Raw genomic sequence first — 15657 nt, forward strand, 5'->3', positions numbered from 1 at the left:
TCTGTCCCCCTCCCCCTCCCTCCACACACACAAATAAGCAAACTGGATAATCCACAAACAAATAATCAGGAGTTCACTAGGTTTGCAATAAGTGACAAACACTCTGGTAATCACTTGTCAAAATAGAGGCTGTGGTTTGTAGAAAATTTCAAAATTGTTGATCTAAAATAATGTTATCATAATTGCAGGTTATTGGGTTTGACTCAGTGGATGATGAAAGTAAACCAGAAAATCCATTATTTGACAAAGATGTTCCTGTGCCTCATTTGTGGAATGACTTTGAAAACCCACCGTATGCATATTATCAGTATTATATGTATGCAAACCTGACTGTTCTAAATCACTTTCGAAGGTAAGCAATACAGAAATGTGTGTATCTCCTTGAGAAATAATATATTCTTGAACCAGATCTTATTTATTTTTGCAGCAGTAGTAAAAAAAAATTGCTTGTAAAACTGCCAAAGGAACTGCACTTTTTATTTCTTTACATAAATATTTCTCTCTGCTTTTCATTATGTTTCTGAAAATAGATATCCTTATGTTAAAATCATCTTCTGAGAGTAGCATTTAACCTAATATCCTCAATTATTGCTTGGATGTATTCCAAGCTCTGGTCTCCTGTACAGTATTTGTGCCCTCTATGGCTCTTTCTAGTGCCATGGAAGTTATTCCTTGACATTTTAACACCTGTGCTATTACGGTTTCCCTGCTTCTAGTCACTATTTTCCACATATTCCTTTCCTCCCTGATTCTGCAGAGGACTAAATCATTTTTTATCTTTTCAGTCCACCTAATTTTCAACACAATTTTATAGTATCGTGTCTCAAATTTTTTGATTCTGTTCTTTCCCAAAAATTACAATCTAAAAAAATTTGTTCCTTAAATTAAGGCCTGTGTGTGATATTAGTAGCCTAGTTTGCTTGTTACATTCTCTTTGCTTTGTTCATACTGCATTATTTTGCTCCAATTTCTTCCCTTTGTCATCTTTGTGGATGATAATTATTTTAAAATTTATCCCTAATCTCATTTTTTGCCATATTTTGGTTTATTCTTAGACCATATTCTGTGCTTATTGCACTGTTAATTTCATTCATTGTGACTTATAATTCTTCATCACTTTCATTTGGGATAACAATGTCATTGCAGATCTTACCATGAATTTTAATTCCACACCTAAGCCTTACTTTCATATCCATCAGCTTCTTCAATGTACAGGTTAAACAGTAGGTGAGAAAGCTTGCACCCCTGTTGTCCACAAGTTTTACTCAGAATGCTTCTTTCTTGGTATTACGTTATTGGTTTGTGTACGTATTGTAAACTATTAGTTGTTTCCATGTCTGGGTGTTGCTACTGGTTCTGCAACTGATGTTAAGTTAATTTTAGCCACTCCAGTTGCTTTTGTATGGACTTTATTAAGTTCACATTACGAGTTTTGACCTTTATATTAGGCCATTATCAAGTGCATGTTATGCTGTAGAGAAGCAAAATTCCTTCTTTATTAAATAATATGCACTTCATAATGGCCTAATATAAAGGCCTAAACTGATTGTGTGAACTTAGTAATGTGCTAAAAAATAACTGCAGTGGCCTTCATTAACATTGTATGTTACCCCTCTTGTCCTACAAATAAAACTTATTTTGCTGAGAATTTTGAATATCTTGCACCACTTCACATTATCAATTCCTTTTTTTCTAGGTTGAGATACCTTATGAATGTTTTTTGCTTTTTCTTAAGTTTTGTCTCCATTATCAAGCTGTACTGTCCTGACCAATTTAAGTACTTTATTTATTTTGTTCACCAATCCTGGTAATGTCGTGTATTTCTACTCTGGAGCATAAAATGTCTGTTGGATTAACAACATGCAAAAAATTAGAAAATTACAATGTCCTTTATCTTCCTTTTATCGACTTTCTCTTTTAACACGATACTGAGTATGCATGTTATCATTGGTTAAATATTTTAACCTAATGGCCACCAAAATAGATCACCAAACTGCAATGGTCACTTTATGTAATGGTGAAACAAGTCACTATTATGTTACATAAGAAGATGGTTCAGAACTAACTTACCTATCTTGCATCATCTTCATCTCCAAAAATAGGAAGCTAGATAAATGTCCGGAGAGTAATAAATATTTTTGTAGTGGTATCGATCTCAACAATGGAGGTAGAAATTTCTGTGATAGGCATTTGTACCCACATTTACCAGATCCTTTTCTATATTTTGTAAATAAAATTCAAGATAATAAACCCATAATCAGTGAAGCTAGAACTCTCTAAATTATTACTTTTTAAAAACTCTTAAGATTGTCATATTGGGGTGACTTGGACTTCCAGTCTCTTAAAAAAGCTATTTCTTACCAAACAAGAACACAAGTAAATATTTATACAGGGAACAAGGAAGTTATACAGTTAAAATGTTCATATTTTAAGCATGGTTGATAATTATCTAAATCAACGTCTGCTCTTTTGAGAGTCTTTCCATGTAGTTCATGGTACAAGACATTTCATTCACAAGTAGTTAGTTTCATTAATCGATTCATTAAGTAATCACTTTAAGTTTCATTCAGATTTGGCATTTGCTTATGAGTTTCAGATGAAAGGTGGTACATGAAATAATGAGCAAAAGGTACCAACACATAAATACATACACACTGATATTACAAACAGTAGAACACAGTGCATACTCAGGTTTACATCAATGTATATTTTCAAGCACACAGATTGTGAGATTCTGTATCAGTTTTAATGTATGTATTAAACTGTGATTTCAATAGTATTTTTGTGTTGTACAGTATTCTTTTTCATTGAGGCCAGGAATATGGACGTGTGTTTGTGGGATGGATTGTTGGATCTTCACCCTTGTATTCACCTGATAGTTGCCAGAAAACTGTCCCCAAAATTTGGCAACAGAACATAAAATGTAATGAGCTTTAGTGGCTACATTTCAGTTACGTAACTTACTGATTGTTGAAGAGACATTGAAATGTGTAACTCATTTTTAATGTAGCATGTCTACCGTACTTGAAATACCATCTGGGTTCAGCTTTACACATCGACAGTCACTTAATGTTTTTGAAACACAGATATAACTTTTAAGATATGCTTACTGTATCACAACACAGATAACATTCACATCAGTTTGGTGCTTACAAAACTAATTCAAGACTGCGTTGCTAACTCAATACTGATGTGAACTGAACTGCCCCCATGACTGCTGTCATGTGTGCTTTTGTATCATCCAACATTTATAAGATTACTTTATGTATTATTTAAATTGAACATAATTAAACTTACAATTGAAATTTATATGCTTTCATAAAGATAGTTACATATTTTGTTTTGGAAAATCATGAGAGAAAATTTTACATAAGCAATATGTCGACATGTCTTGGTTTTTATAATGAAATTTTGTAAAATACACATTGATAACAAAATTTTATTAGTTTATCTAATTACTTTACAATTACAGCATTATTTTTGGTCATAACATGCATCTGGTGTCTTTAGAGTGGGCTCTGTTGTTATTACTATTACTTTTTGCATATTAACTTTACAAAGGATGATTTCAGTCTGAGTTTACATTTAGTTTAACTTTTTTTTTTGGTTTGTAGTACAATCTTTCTATAAATTGATCAAAATTGAATACTATTGGTGTAACTTCATAATAAGTCAACCAGTTTCCATAAATACAGTAAATTAGCAATGCCACAATTGAAACTTCTGCATGTATAAAACTGCATGTAAACATGGCATGATTGTATCACAATCACAGATACATGTGGAATTGCACTCTGTATTTTATTCTGTCCTGTTCTGCTACATTACAAGCGGCATCTGGCATCTGCCTTGCTTGCTCTCATTTAGCTGCAGTACAGTTTATGTAATATACGGAAAAGACGTCTTGACAGCAACATTGTGATTTGATGCATTGTCAACAATAGTGTGAGTCAGCATATGCAGGACGTGGTTCAGTATGTTTTGGTTGGAACAAATTATACAAAAATGTTAGTTCATTTCAATATCAATAATGTCGTAGTTCATTATTTTTTATGTAAATTGCCATATGTTTCCCATAAAGAAACATTTACGGCATCAGATGTCCCTGAGTAAAGTAATAAAAACAGAAACAGATAATTAATCTGAAGACATGATTTATACTGTTACACTATGTAGGAGGGGAACATTTCTACATAGACGTATCTTTGGTGGTTTGTTTTTAAGTCTTTCATTAATGAACTTGAGTAGTTTGATTCTTGTCAGAACCATGGAAATTTCAATACGCCTTACATGTTGACTCAACTGGCGTTGCACATCCAGAGTTACCTTAATGGATACTTTCTTGCAGTCATTCCTCTGTTGGTATGACAATGATTTGGCGAGTGTAATGGGAATTTCAGGAATTTTGTAACATCCCAGGGAATTTTTTTCCCCTAGCATTGAAATTTAATTTTATTATGCTTTACAAATCAGAAATTTCAAAATACTTAGTGTCTCAGGGATTTTTAATTATTCCAATATTGTCTCATACATATCATTAATGTTAAAACAAACTGTGGCTAAACTGCAGCCAAGTGGAAAGAATTGTCATAATTGTGAGATGCTCGAAGTGCCCCCTCCCTTCACTCCCCAGTTTGCCTTTAATTTCTCAGGAGCTTCTTATGACATAATGTTCTGTAAATACACTTTGTAACATGTTCACCAGTAAATAATGCTGTCAAAACACAGATATAACTTTTAAGATATGTTTATCTGCATCACAACATAGGTAAAACTGATGTTGGTCTAGTACTCTGCATTTTGCACTGTCCTATTCAGCAACGTTATTTATGGTATGTGACGCTCAGAACTCAAATATCAATCATCAAAAGCAGTTCAATGCAACTCTTCAAAATTCTGCAGAAAATTGACTTTGAAGTTTTCGAAGGAATTTTAATTCACTTAAAAATAAAGTGGCTTTCACACCAGTTCATATGGCTCAAGTGGTAGAACTGGAGAATCCTAATTTGGTAACTTTGATAGATGTGCTCATCACATTATGAATTGCATACAAATGGAAATATTTACAGACAACATTGTATAGGGGTACCATAGCTTTTGGTTTACTTCTTTGGTTACTGCATGTCTCTTTGCCCAAGGGACAGAGTCTGATGGCAGCTTAAATGGTTGATGAGGCACAGTGCCCAGATTACACTCACAACAGTTGATGATTCGAGGCCCCCTCTTTTGAAAATGTCACTGTATCTAGTAAGAACACAGAGCAGATTTGCTCTTTGTTGGCCACTAATCTGCCCTGAATCATTAACTTTGTTCTCAATGGCTGTTGTTAAATAACTCCATTGCAGGCATCTGAGGTGCTAAGGCTTCTGAATCTGGGAGTAGTCCCCACTGTGTGTATCTTTATCTGCATACAGAATTGGCCAAAGCCTTCAGCTGAAGTTAATAACTATACCTTCACACTAAGGCCTCCAGGGTATAAAACCAATATTCCTGCAGAAAAGTCTATTATAGTGTCAGTTTCTGCAATGGAACCAATGCTTAGTGTACAATTTGCAACCAGGCTGTCGACTATTAGGAAGGTGGGTCACACATCCTGTTCATAAAGTTTTACCACCAGACAGGTTTCTAAGTTCACAGCTTTACTTCGTGTGTGTATGTTACCTAGAATTCTGCATGCACTAGTAGGTAGATTTTAGCACCTTTTTATGCTCAGTAATTTGTCTGAAAAGGATAGAAGAAACTATTTTTATTTCTGCTTCAAAATTAACAACTGCTGTCATGTGTCATGTCAGTTTCTTCAGTTTTGTATAGCTACAGCCAATCACTTATTGTTTTGCTCTAACTGCGGACAGTCTTCAGCAATGGCTTGTAAATCATCATGCCTGGCAACAAATTCGGTATATAGTAATAAGTGTTTGACATCTGTGGCCCTCACCTCACTTTTGATCATTGCAGTGAGGCCACTTTGTACGAACGAAATTAGTTTTCCTGATGCTCATGATCTGTAGGTTGGTTTGACCCATGAGCCTGATAGTTGTGTCTAGAGTTACTGCCAGGGTGTAATCCCCAGTGTGCTTATTTTTCCACCGTTGTTTTGTTTCCTTGAGTTGTGTTTGTTTTCATTATTGTTATTTAGATACTCGTTGCGTGTATTTTGTGACATCAGTGACGACTGTAGATTTTGTGAATTATAATGGGAATATTGCTCATGCTCGCAAACCATCATGTAATGTGTGGACATTGCCTTCAGAACTTCAACTATGTTCTTAAAGGAGGTCAATCATCTTGACAGTGGTAAAAACCCATCCACATCATGGCCAGATGAGTAATTAGCTTTTCCCTGATATGAAGCACAAGCATTCCATTAAGTATTGTTAACACGTCAGTGGGTGCCATTTATTGGTTCCAATGCTTAGTTTTATTCAAATATTTTTCATGGTAATTGTGCCTTGCTTCACATTGTCTGCAGCAGTGTTGAACACTTTTTTCTGTAGCTTTTCCAATGAGCCTTTGACTTGTACTTGGCTAGGAATGCCTTTTTGAGGTTGTCATATGCTGAACAATTTTCTGACACTTCAGTGCTGAGTCACCCTGTATATACCCTGACACAAATTTAATCTTCCGGATTTCATTCCAGCCGTTTGGAATGACACATCTAAAAGCTTTTTATAAATACATGATGGACTTTATGTCATCCTGATGTAAAGACAGTGAACTGCCTCCACTGAAGCATGTTTTCTTCTACAAAGTATGTAGGAAAATATGGTGTTATCCTGACATTGGATTGAACTTGAGCATTCACAGCATTGTGTGGTTTGTTAATGACATCATTTTTATTTTGATTGTCACTATTATACACTCCTGGAAATTGAAATAAGAACACCGTGAATTCATTGTCCCAGGAAGGGGAAACTTTGACACATTCCTGGGGTCAGATACATCACATGATCACACTGACAGAACCACAGGCACATAGACATAGACACAGGCAACAGAGCATGCACAATGTCGGCACTAGTACAGTGTATATCCACCTTTCGCAGCAATGCAGGCTGCTGTTCTCCCATGGAGACGATTGTAGAGATGCTGGATGTAGTCCTGTGGAACGGCTTGCCATGCCATTTCCACCTGGCGCCTCAGTTGGACCAGCGTTCGTGCTGGACGTGCAGACCGCGTGAGACGACGCTTCATCCAGTCCCAAACATGCTCAATGGGGGACAGATCCGGAGATCTTGCTGGCCAGGGTAGTTGACTTACACCTTCTAGAGCACGTTGGGTGGCACGGGATACATGCGGACGTGCATTGTCCTGTTGGAGCGGCAAGTTCCCTTGCCGGTCTAGGAATGGTAGAACGATGGGTTCGATGATGGTTTGGATGTACCGTGCACTATTCAGTGTCCCCTCGACGATCACCAGTGGTGTACGGCCAGTGTAGGAGATCGCTCCCCACATCATGATGCCGGGTGTTGGCCCTGTGTGCCTCGGTCGTATACAGTCATGATTGTGGCACTCACCTGCACTGCACCAAACACGCATACGACCATCATTGGCACCAAGGCAGAAGCGACTCTCATCACTGAAGACGACACGTCTCCATTCGTCCCTCCATTCACGCCTGTCGCGACACCACTGGAGGCGGGCTGCACGATGTTGGGGCGTGAGCGGAAGACGGCCTAACGGTGTGCGGGACCATAGCCCAGCTTCATGGAGACGGTTGCGAATGGTCCTCGCCGATACCCCAGGAGCAACAGTGTCCCTAATTTGCTGGGAAGTGGCGGTGCGGTCCCCTTCGGCACTGCGTAGGATCCTACGGTCTTGGCGTGCATCCGTGCGTCGCTGCGGTCCGGTCCCAGGTCGACGGGCACGTGCACCTTCCGCCGACCACTGGCGACAACATCGATGTACTGTGGAGACCTCACGCCCTACGTGTTGAGCAATTCGGCGGTACGTCCACCCGGCCTCCCGCATGCCCACTATACGCCCTCGCTCAAAGTCCGTCAACTGCACATACGGTTCACGTCCACGCTGTCGCGGCATGCTACCAGTGTTAAAGACTGCGATGGAGCTCCGTATGCCACAGCAAACTGGCTGACACTGACGGAGGCGGTGCACAAATGCTGCGCAGCTAGCGCCATTTGACGGCCAACACCGCGGTTCCTGGTGTGTCCGCTGTGCTGTGCGTGTGATCATTGCTTGTACAGCCCTCTCGCAGTGTCCAGAGCAAGTATGGTGGGTCTGACACACCGGTGTCAATGTGTTCTTTTTTCCATTTCCAGGAGTGTAGTTACCTCCGATCCTGAACATGGTATCTTCTTCAAAAATTGATGCACCAGCTTCCAGTAGTTTCATATGTTTTTTATTTGTGGATTTCTTTGTCCATGTTTTCTTTGTGATCATCAAGGCTAATGTTTACTTGCCATCTTCTTGAAGACCTCTTTTAGAATAGATCAGTCATCTGTCCCGCCATTATTCTGTCCACCACAGTGCCAACACAGCATTTCAGTAAGTGATATTTACACTTGCCTTCATAGTCATTCATGGGCGTGTGTAGTCTTAAACCCGCTCCAGTTCTTTAATAATCGAAAAGTGTCCAGATGTCCATAGAATTTTATTGGTTTATTTTCACATGTAGAATCATCTCATAAATTATGTGACAGTCCTCCTGAATCGCTCTGTATATATAACTGGAAAAAAAAACCTAATGCTGGCTCTCAGAATGCTAGCTCCTTCCTTCAGAAATGAAAGAGAAATGTCTTGGGCACTCATACCATAGTACTGATCAAATCCTTGGAAGAAGATATCCTGATGCAGGTGTAGAGTTTAGTTCCTTAATAGTACCTAATAAAGCCAACTTAGTATTGATTTATCTGTGACATTAAATATGACACATAAGTAAAGAGTATTCTCTTGTAGTAACGAACACTGTACAAACAGAAGACTGAAACATGACTTCTTTTAAGATTATGTGGCCAGTACTTACTGCCAGTCTGGCAACATCTAAGCACTGTTGTTCATCAAATCCTAGATATCTACCAAAAGATACAGTAGGGTTTGTAGATGTGTTATTGGCCTTCCTTGTTTGTAGTTCACCCAGTGGTTCAGAAATCTATTTGACCACTTAGCAAACAGTATTGCGGTTTGCTGATTTCAGCTTTTTCACAAACTATTCACAGTAAACTTCACTTGCAGATCATTGTATTGAAAGTTAAGGTAACAGATCTGGGAACAAAATGGTTTGTGGTATGGAAAGTCTGAAAGATTATCTACCATAAGGTGTCAGAGAGACTACTCACCAAATAACAGAAACATTGAGTTGTCGACAGGTGAAAGGCACACACAAAAGATAGTAAAAACTTTACTTTTAGAAGAAATTGACAAACTATAGTGTGTCCACACACACACACACACACACACACACACGCACACACACACAGAGAGAGAGAGAGAGAGAGAGAGAGAGAGAGAGAGAGATTTCCATTCTCTTTTGTGCATTTCTGATGATTCAGTGCTTCTGCTATTCAGTGAATGGCCTCCTTTACTCCTAAATTATTTATGTTCTGCCAGAACTTTCATTACTGTGAAGACAACAGCAATAAATGGGATTGTGTAATGCTGGCAGCATTAACCTCTCCGTGGTTTTCTGTCTTTTCAGTTATCAGTTTCATGCAACTGGTTTAGACAGTTTTTTTTTTTCAGCATGAGACCAGATATTTTACCACACTTGCAAAAGTTTGCTGTCTGTGTTAACAGAACAATTTTTGTTACCACACTGTCATTGATGGTCACATACACTTTATAAGGCATCAACAATTTTCATCAATTTCTCAACCATTCTCATGAACAATTAAGTCATTGAAATATTATTATAAATATGTAAGTCCAGTCATACTGCAACTTATTCAGACATCTCTCCAAGAAGGAACAGTTCCTGATAGACTAAAACTGGCAGTAGTAATACCTCTGTTTAAAAAGGCGGTAAAAATAATGTCACAAACTACATTCCAAGCTCCCTTTTAACTATCTTTTCAAACATTCTTGAAAACCTTGTGCACAGATTGATTGATAATCATCTCAACCGCCACAGTATCCTCAACAATAGTCAGTTTGGGTTCTGTGCTGGTTTTTGTACTGAACAAGCAATATTCTCTTTTAACAACCAATTCCTGGAAGCCATTAACAAAAAAAAAGTCTACATTAGATATGTTTTGTGATCTCTTGAATGTTTTCAATTGTGTAAGCCATCAAATTCTTTAAAAAGGCAGAATAATGTGGTTTAGGTAGTAATACTATTGCTTCATGACTTCAGTCATACATAAAGGACCAAAACCAGACTGTAATGCTGAATGGCTCAGTCAGAGAACCTGCCTCATCTGAGTGGGGGATCTTAAAATGTGCTATGCCACAAGGCTCTGTTTTACGTCTGCTGCTCTTTCTTATTTTCATTAACAACCTCCCTTTTTGTTGTGATACAAAGAGTAAATTTACCCTTTTTGCAGATGATGCTACAATTCTCAATGATGAATTGTCCAGCAACAATCTTCAACTAACTATGAACAAAGTTTTCTCTCAAATTTTAAAATGGTTTTCTACTAATGTTCTCTCACTGTATGCAGATAAAACCCATTACAAGAGGTTCCATGCACAATGAAGAAATCAACATAAAGTGTAGAGACCAACCAAAACAGAAAATTGGGCTACAAAATTTCTTGTTGCATGTATAGACAGCAAATGTAATTGGCAACACACATTCTTTGTTTTCTTAAAAGACTCAGCTGAGCACTATTTGCACTATGAATTATTGCTTCTGTGGCTGAAGAATATACTATTAAGGCTTGCTGTTTTCGCTATTTTCATGGCTACTTTCATCTTTCAGTCATTAATAACATATGTTGTTACATTCCGGGGCTTTCATCTTTCATTCATTAATACCGTATGCTATTACTTCTGGGGGAATCAACCTCTTGAGAGGGGGGGGAGGGACAGAGAGAGAGAGAGAGAGAGAGAGAGAGAGAGAGAGAGAGAGAGAGAGAGAGAGGGGGGGGGGGGGGGAGAGAGAGAGATAGAGAGAGAGAGAGAGAGAGAGAGAGAGTGGTGCTACCAGAATGATGATTGGTGTTCATAATAGACACAGAAACACTTGTTTCGAAAGATTGTTATCCCTACTAACTCCTCACAGTATATTTTTTCCTTGTTGACCTTTGTCACAAATATCTTTTCTCTGTACAAAGACAACAACAAATCTCATGACTACAACACAAGAACCAAAAACAGTTCAAACATTGAATTGAGGAGTCTAAATCTGGTTAAAAAATGTGTTTATTATTTCAGCACTAAGCTGTTTAATGCACTCCAACTGTATATCAAATGCCTTAATAAGCATGAGCCAAAATTCAAATTGTAAAAGAGTGCCTAATGTAGAAATCATTTTATATGGTCAATGAATTTTTGGCAGTAAATGAATGCCACTACTAAAACTACAATTGTTTTACAAATACTTATTTTAAGCACTATCATAAACATACAAAAATCTGATTTTTTTGTAGTCATGTATTTATTTATTTATATTTATTTACTTATTGTAATATTTGGCTTAACTGTGCTTCCTGTATGTATTACTGATCCTTCCTCTGTGTAACACAACTTAATGTTAATTGGGTATATGTTATTAATGTGATATTTTATTGAAATTTTATCTTTCATGGTATTTATGTAATCTAAGCTATGTACAATTTGACACAGTCCATATCTTTGAGATTTACTTGCTACCTGAACCTACAGAACATGAAATAAATAAATAAATTTTGTGATTTGAACTTTGAAACTCACACACTGTAATTATACTTATTGCATTATTTGTGCAAATGTCACAAAAATGATGGTGAATATCTGCTGCTGTTCAAGAAACAGGTAGTTCCCTGAGTGTCACTCCCAGCAACTGTTTAAATTCGTTTCATGTTTTCTCTTGGAGGACATGACAACTTTGTCTTTAACAATTCTATGGCAAAAACCACATTTGAAGTGCTTAAATGGCAGATAATTGTTACATAAAATTTCTGGTGGTGGTGGTGGTGGTGGTGGTGGTGGTGGTGGTGGTGGTGGTAGTAGTGTCTATGATTAACATGAGAAGGGTGGACAAGATAAAATAATCTTAAGGAAATTATACAGTCTGCAAATGTGTTGGCTAGTATCACCCGTGTAACCTTGAATAATAAACTGTGTGAGTTCCAAAATATGCAGAGTGCACCACTGTACTGAAAAACTTATACATATTTTACTTTGTGTTTAAAAATGACCTGCTCATTGTATTTTTTGTAATATTTTATTGTCGTTGCACATCCATCATCTTTGACTCTTTGTTAAAGGGAACAAGATCTAAATACTTTTGTCCTGAGACCTCATTGTGGTGAAGCTGGTCCTATTCAGCATCTGGTATGTGGTTTCATGATGGCTGAAAACATTTCACATGGACTATTGCTCCGAAAGGTTAGTGTTTACACTTCAAAATGACATGTTTACTATTAACTGTTGCTTGTAAAATCTTACATTTTATAATTGTTGATAATGAAAAGAAACGTTGGCTTACTGGCTGCTGAATCAGTAATATGTGTAAAAGGCATGGCAGATAAAAAATTTGAAACTATAGCTGAAACTTGCAGAAGTATAAAATTCTTTCATCAGCATAAAAAAAAAGCAAAATGTTGATATTATATGTTCAGTTCCTGTTATTGCTGGTTGTGAGCAGATACACTCTGTCTGTCGTAAATATTGAACAGTGGAAACTCTAGGTAGGAATACAAGGAACAGAATGGATAATCTGCTTTCAGCAGGCAGTATTCCTAAATATTTCTGATAAAAATACTTAAAAGTAGAACATACTGTTGCTAGCATTTGGAATGTGTATGCTCCTCTCTTAGGGAGGAAAGAGGGATTGGTTGCGAAAAGTTTGAAAGTTTGAAAGTTTGAGAGGGACCTGACCTGACCCACCTGTTATGAGAACAAGGGAAACAACAAGGCAGACATAGGGTTGGAGTGATAAAGAGTTCTTTTCAATCCTATCTCAACAATCAAAATTTCCTCCTGAGCCAGGAACATACAAGTTATAAATACTAGGTATAATATTTGCTACTTTTAAGTGTTTCTGTTGGCAATACTAGGAAATTGTCCTCCTGAAATAAGGTACTAAACAGTTATTCTGTCTCCTTGTAGATTAACAGTTTTCTCAGTTGGATTTTCCTGTTGATACTGTAAACATTGCAGTAATTTATAACTTCGATTTAGGTTTTTTATTGACAGTCTTTACTGTATAACTGGTGTGGAACTGTAAAATATAGTGGGGCTGCAGTTTTTCTGCGTTTATCAACATATTTTGCAGATATTGAATTATTCAAAGCTAATGATTTGGATGCAGAAAACCATCGACTTCTAATGCTTGTCTTCCTTCGATAAATAATTGATTTGTGAAGAAGATATGAGAGTTTAATATGGCACAGGTTAAAATGTATTGGTCAGTTTTCTTAATCTCTTGGTGTGATGAAATGAAGTAAATTTTTAATTCTGATTTTTTTCTTAGTTTGTTTATTTGGAGCATTATCATCAATTAAAACTTGCATAATTAGTGTTCAGTGAGTTTGTGAACTCCATATGCTACTACAACATTAATTTAATTCATTGGATCAAAATATGATAATCACATTCTGAGCTCTTGTGAAAGTCTCCATTTCAAACATGAGAACGGGAAAAGTCATGAATGTCATTAAATCTATGAAACCTTTGGAATTTTTGCAAGAATATAAAATAATAATTACAGACGAACTTCTTTGCTATCCTTAGCATACAAAATCTTATCATCTCTTCAATGCACATTAAACCTTCAGTTATGTAAACAAATTGGAGAGTGTCAAGCTTGATTTAGAAGGAACAGATCCTGTCCACAGAAAAATCTAAATCTTAAGCAAACAATTATGTGTACTGAAATATCAAATAAAAATGTAGTGCTAATATTTGTTGATTTTCAAAAGGCTTAAGATTAGACAGATAGAAACTCTCTCCTCAAAACCTTGAAGGAATTTGCAATAGATAGGAAAAATTCGGAAATAACTAAACAAAGTCTTATAAATACAGTATCTGAAGGTAAAAACAACTTCTAGTCCCTTCCAAACTGTATCAGGGATCAGAAAAGCAGACAATTTGTCAAAACTATTATTCAATTGTGTGGTGGAAAAAGTTATAAGAGAATGGATAATAGAAGAAGAAAAACAAAAAAATTAATAACTAAGTAAAGCTGGGTAGATTGAAAGAAGCAATAAATTGTTTGGTCTTTGCAGGCAATCTTGTGATAATAGATGGAACTTCACGGGATGCAAAGAAAAGACTAGAACTTCTGAAGGAGGCAATTGAAAAGGCACATCGACAAACATTCTTTGAAAGTGCAGAATAGATCACCAATGAATGGAATTCACCAATAATTTTAGAAACCAAGTCTGGTAACATCAAGAAAACAGATAACTTTAAATATCTGGGTGAAAATATAAGTATAAAAAGTGAAAAAGAAGCAATTAAAATCAGAACTGAAAAAAATGGAGAGAGTATATATGAAAGTGAAAAAAATATTTTTCTGAAGGTGACAAATTAAGACAATGTAACACAGCTGTAAAACCAAAAGCCCACTGTGGATTGGAAACATTACTTTCATTTAGATGTAAAATGGCATTGAAAGATTTGGAAAAGATAGAAAGAAGAATCTTGAGAAAAACTTTAAGTCCAATCAAGAACAAAGAAGGCATTTGGGTTTTGAGACAATGTAAGGAAATGTACTCATTGGCCCTTTAATAACAGATAATACCAGGAAAAGTTGTTACACACAATGTGACCGTAGAGAAACTGAAAGAAGGCAGATTAACAAAGAAGATCCAAATACTAAATAGGAAAAAGTACAAAGAAAATGGGTGGGGAGGGAAGACAAAAAAACACTTAGAACAAATACAGCTTGAACAGGAGACCTTACGGTAAAGAGGCAATACAGACTAGAAATAAAAAAATTCAAACGTTTTCAGGAAGGTAACACAAACAGAATAAAAACAGGAGCCAAATGGTTGGGTGAGAGGAAAAGAGCTAATTCTGAGAATATGAAAGAGTTTTGGAGAAGGATGAAGGAAAAGAGAAATATATGGTTAACCTAATGTGGCCGGCCCTTTGACGGCCTGAAATGAAGTAAAGTTGTTACTCCTCACTGTACTATTTCCTCAGATTTGACTATTTCTAGGAGTCAACAACAATGATGTGGCAGAACATAAGAAAGGCATTTGGGCTTTTACAAATATACACTTGTTTAGAGGGAGTACTTTTAAAACTGTAATATGTGTTGTTTCATTAAGTGCAGTTGCTCAAGAAATGTGGGAATTTCAACCATGATTCTCTTTTGAAACCAAAAAGATGAATGCCCAGAGAATGAGTTGAATAACATTCAATCCAATATTTTTTACGGACATCAGAATCATTTCTCAGTCTCTTTATGGGTAAAACCTGTTGAGCAAAATGTATTAATTTATGCTACAAGAATTGATAGTAAAAATTTAAAAGCTCACCATTACTTTACTGCTTTTTGCATTGACTTCATCTGTGGCTAGCAATTTTCAGCAATACTACTGGAGATTAAAA

General features: G+C 36.5%; 1 protein-coding gene across 4 annotated transcripts in view; it reads left to right on the forward strand.

Moving 5' to 3' along the window:
- The window catches only part of LOC124608471 (AMP deaminase 2), a 461803-nt gene that overhangs the window by 421719 nt on the left and 24427 nt on the right, over window positions 1–15657 (forward strand). For all 4 annotated transcript variants that reach the window (XM_047139987.1, XM_047139988.1, XM_047139989.1 and 1 more), the window contains 2 exons: window positions 189–352; window positions 12363–12483. In XM_047139987.1, the coding sequence (XP_046995943.1) occupies window positions 189–352; window positions 12363–12483 (285 nt within the window). The remainder of the gene's footprint in view (window positions 1–188; window positions 353–12362; window positions 12484–15657) is intronic.

The sequence above is a fragment of the Schistocerca americana genome, chromosome 1 (assembly GCF_021461395.2).
Source record: "Schistocerca americana isolate TAMUIC-IGC-003095 chromosome 1, iqSchAmer2.1, whole genome shotgun sequence".
Taxonomy (NCBI): domain Eukaryota; kingdom Metazoa; phylum Arthropoda; class Insecta; order Orthoptera; family Acrididae; genus Schistocerca; species Schistocerca americana.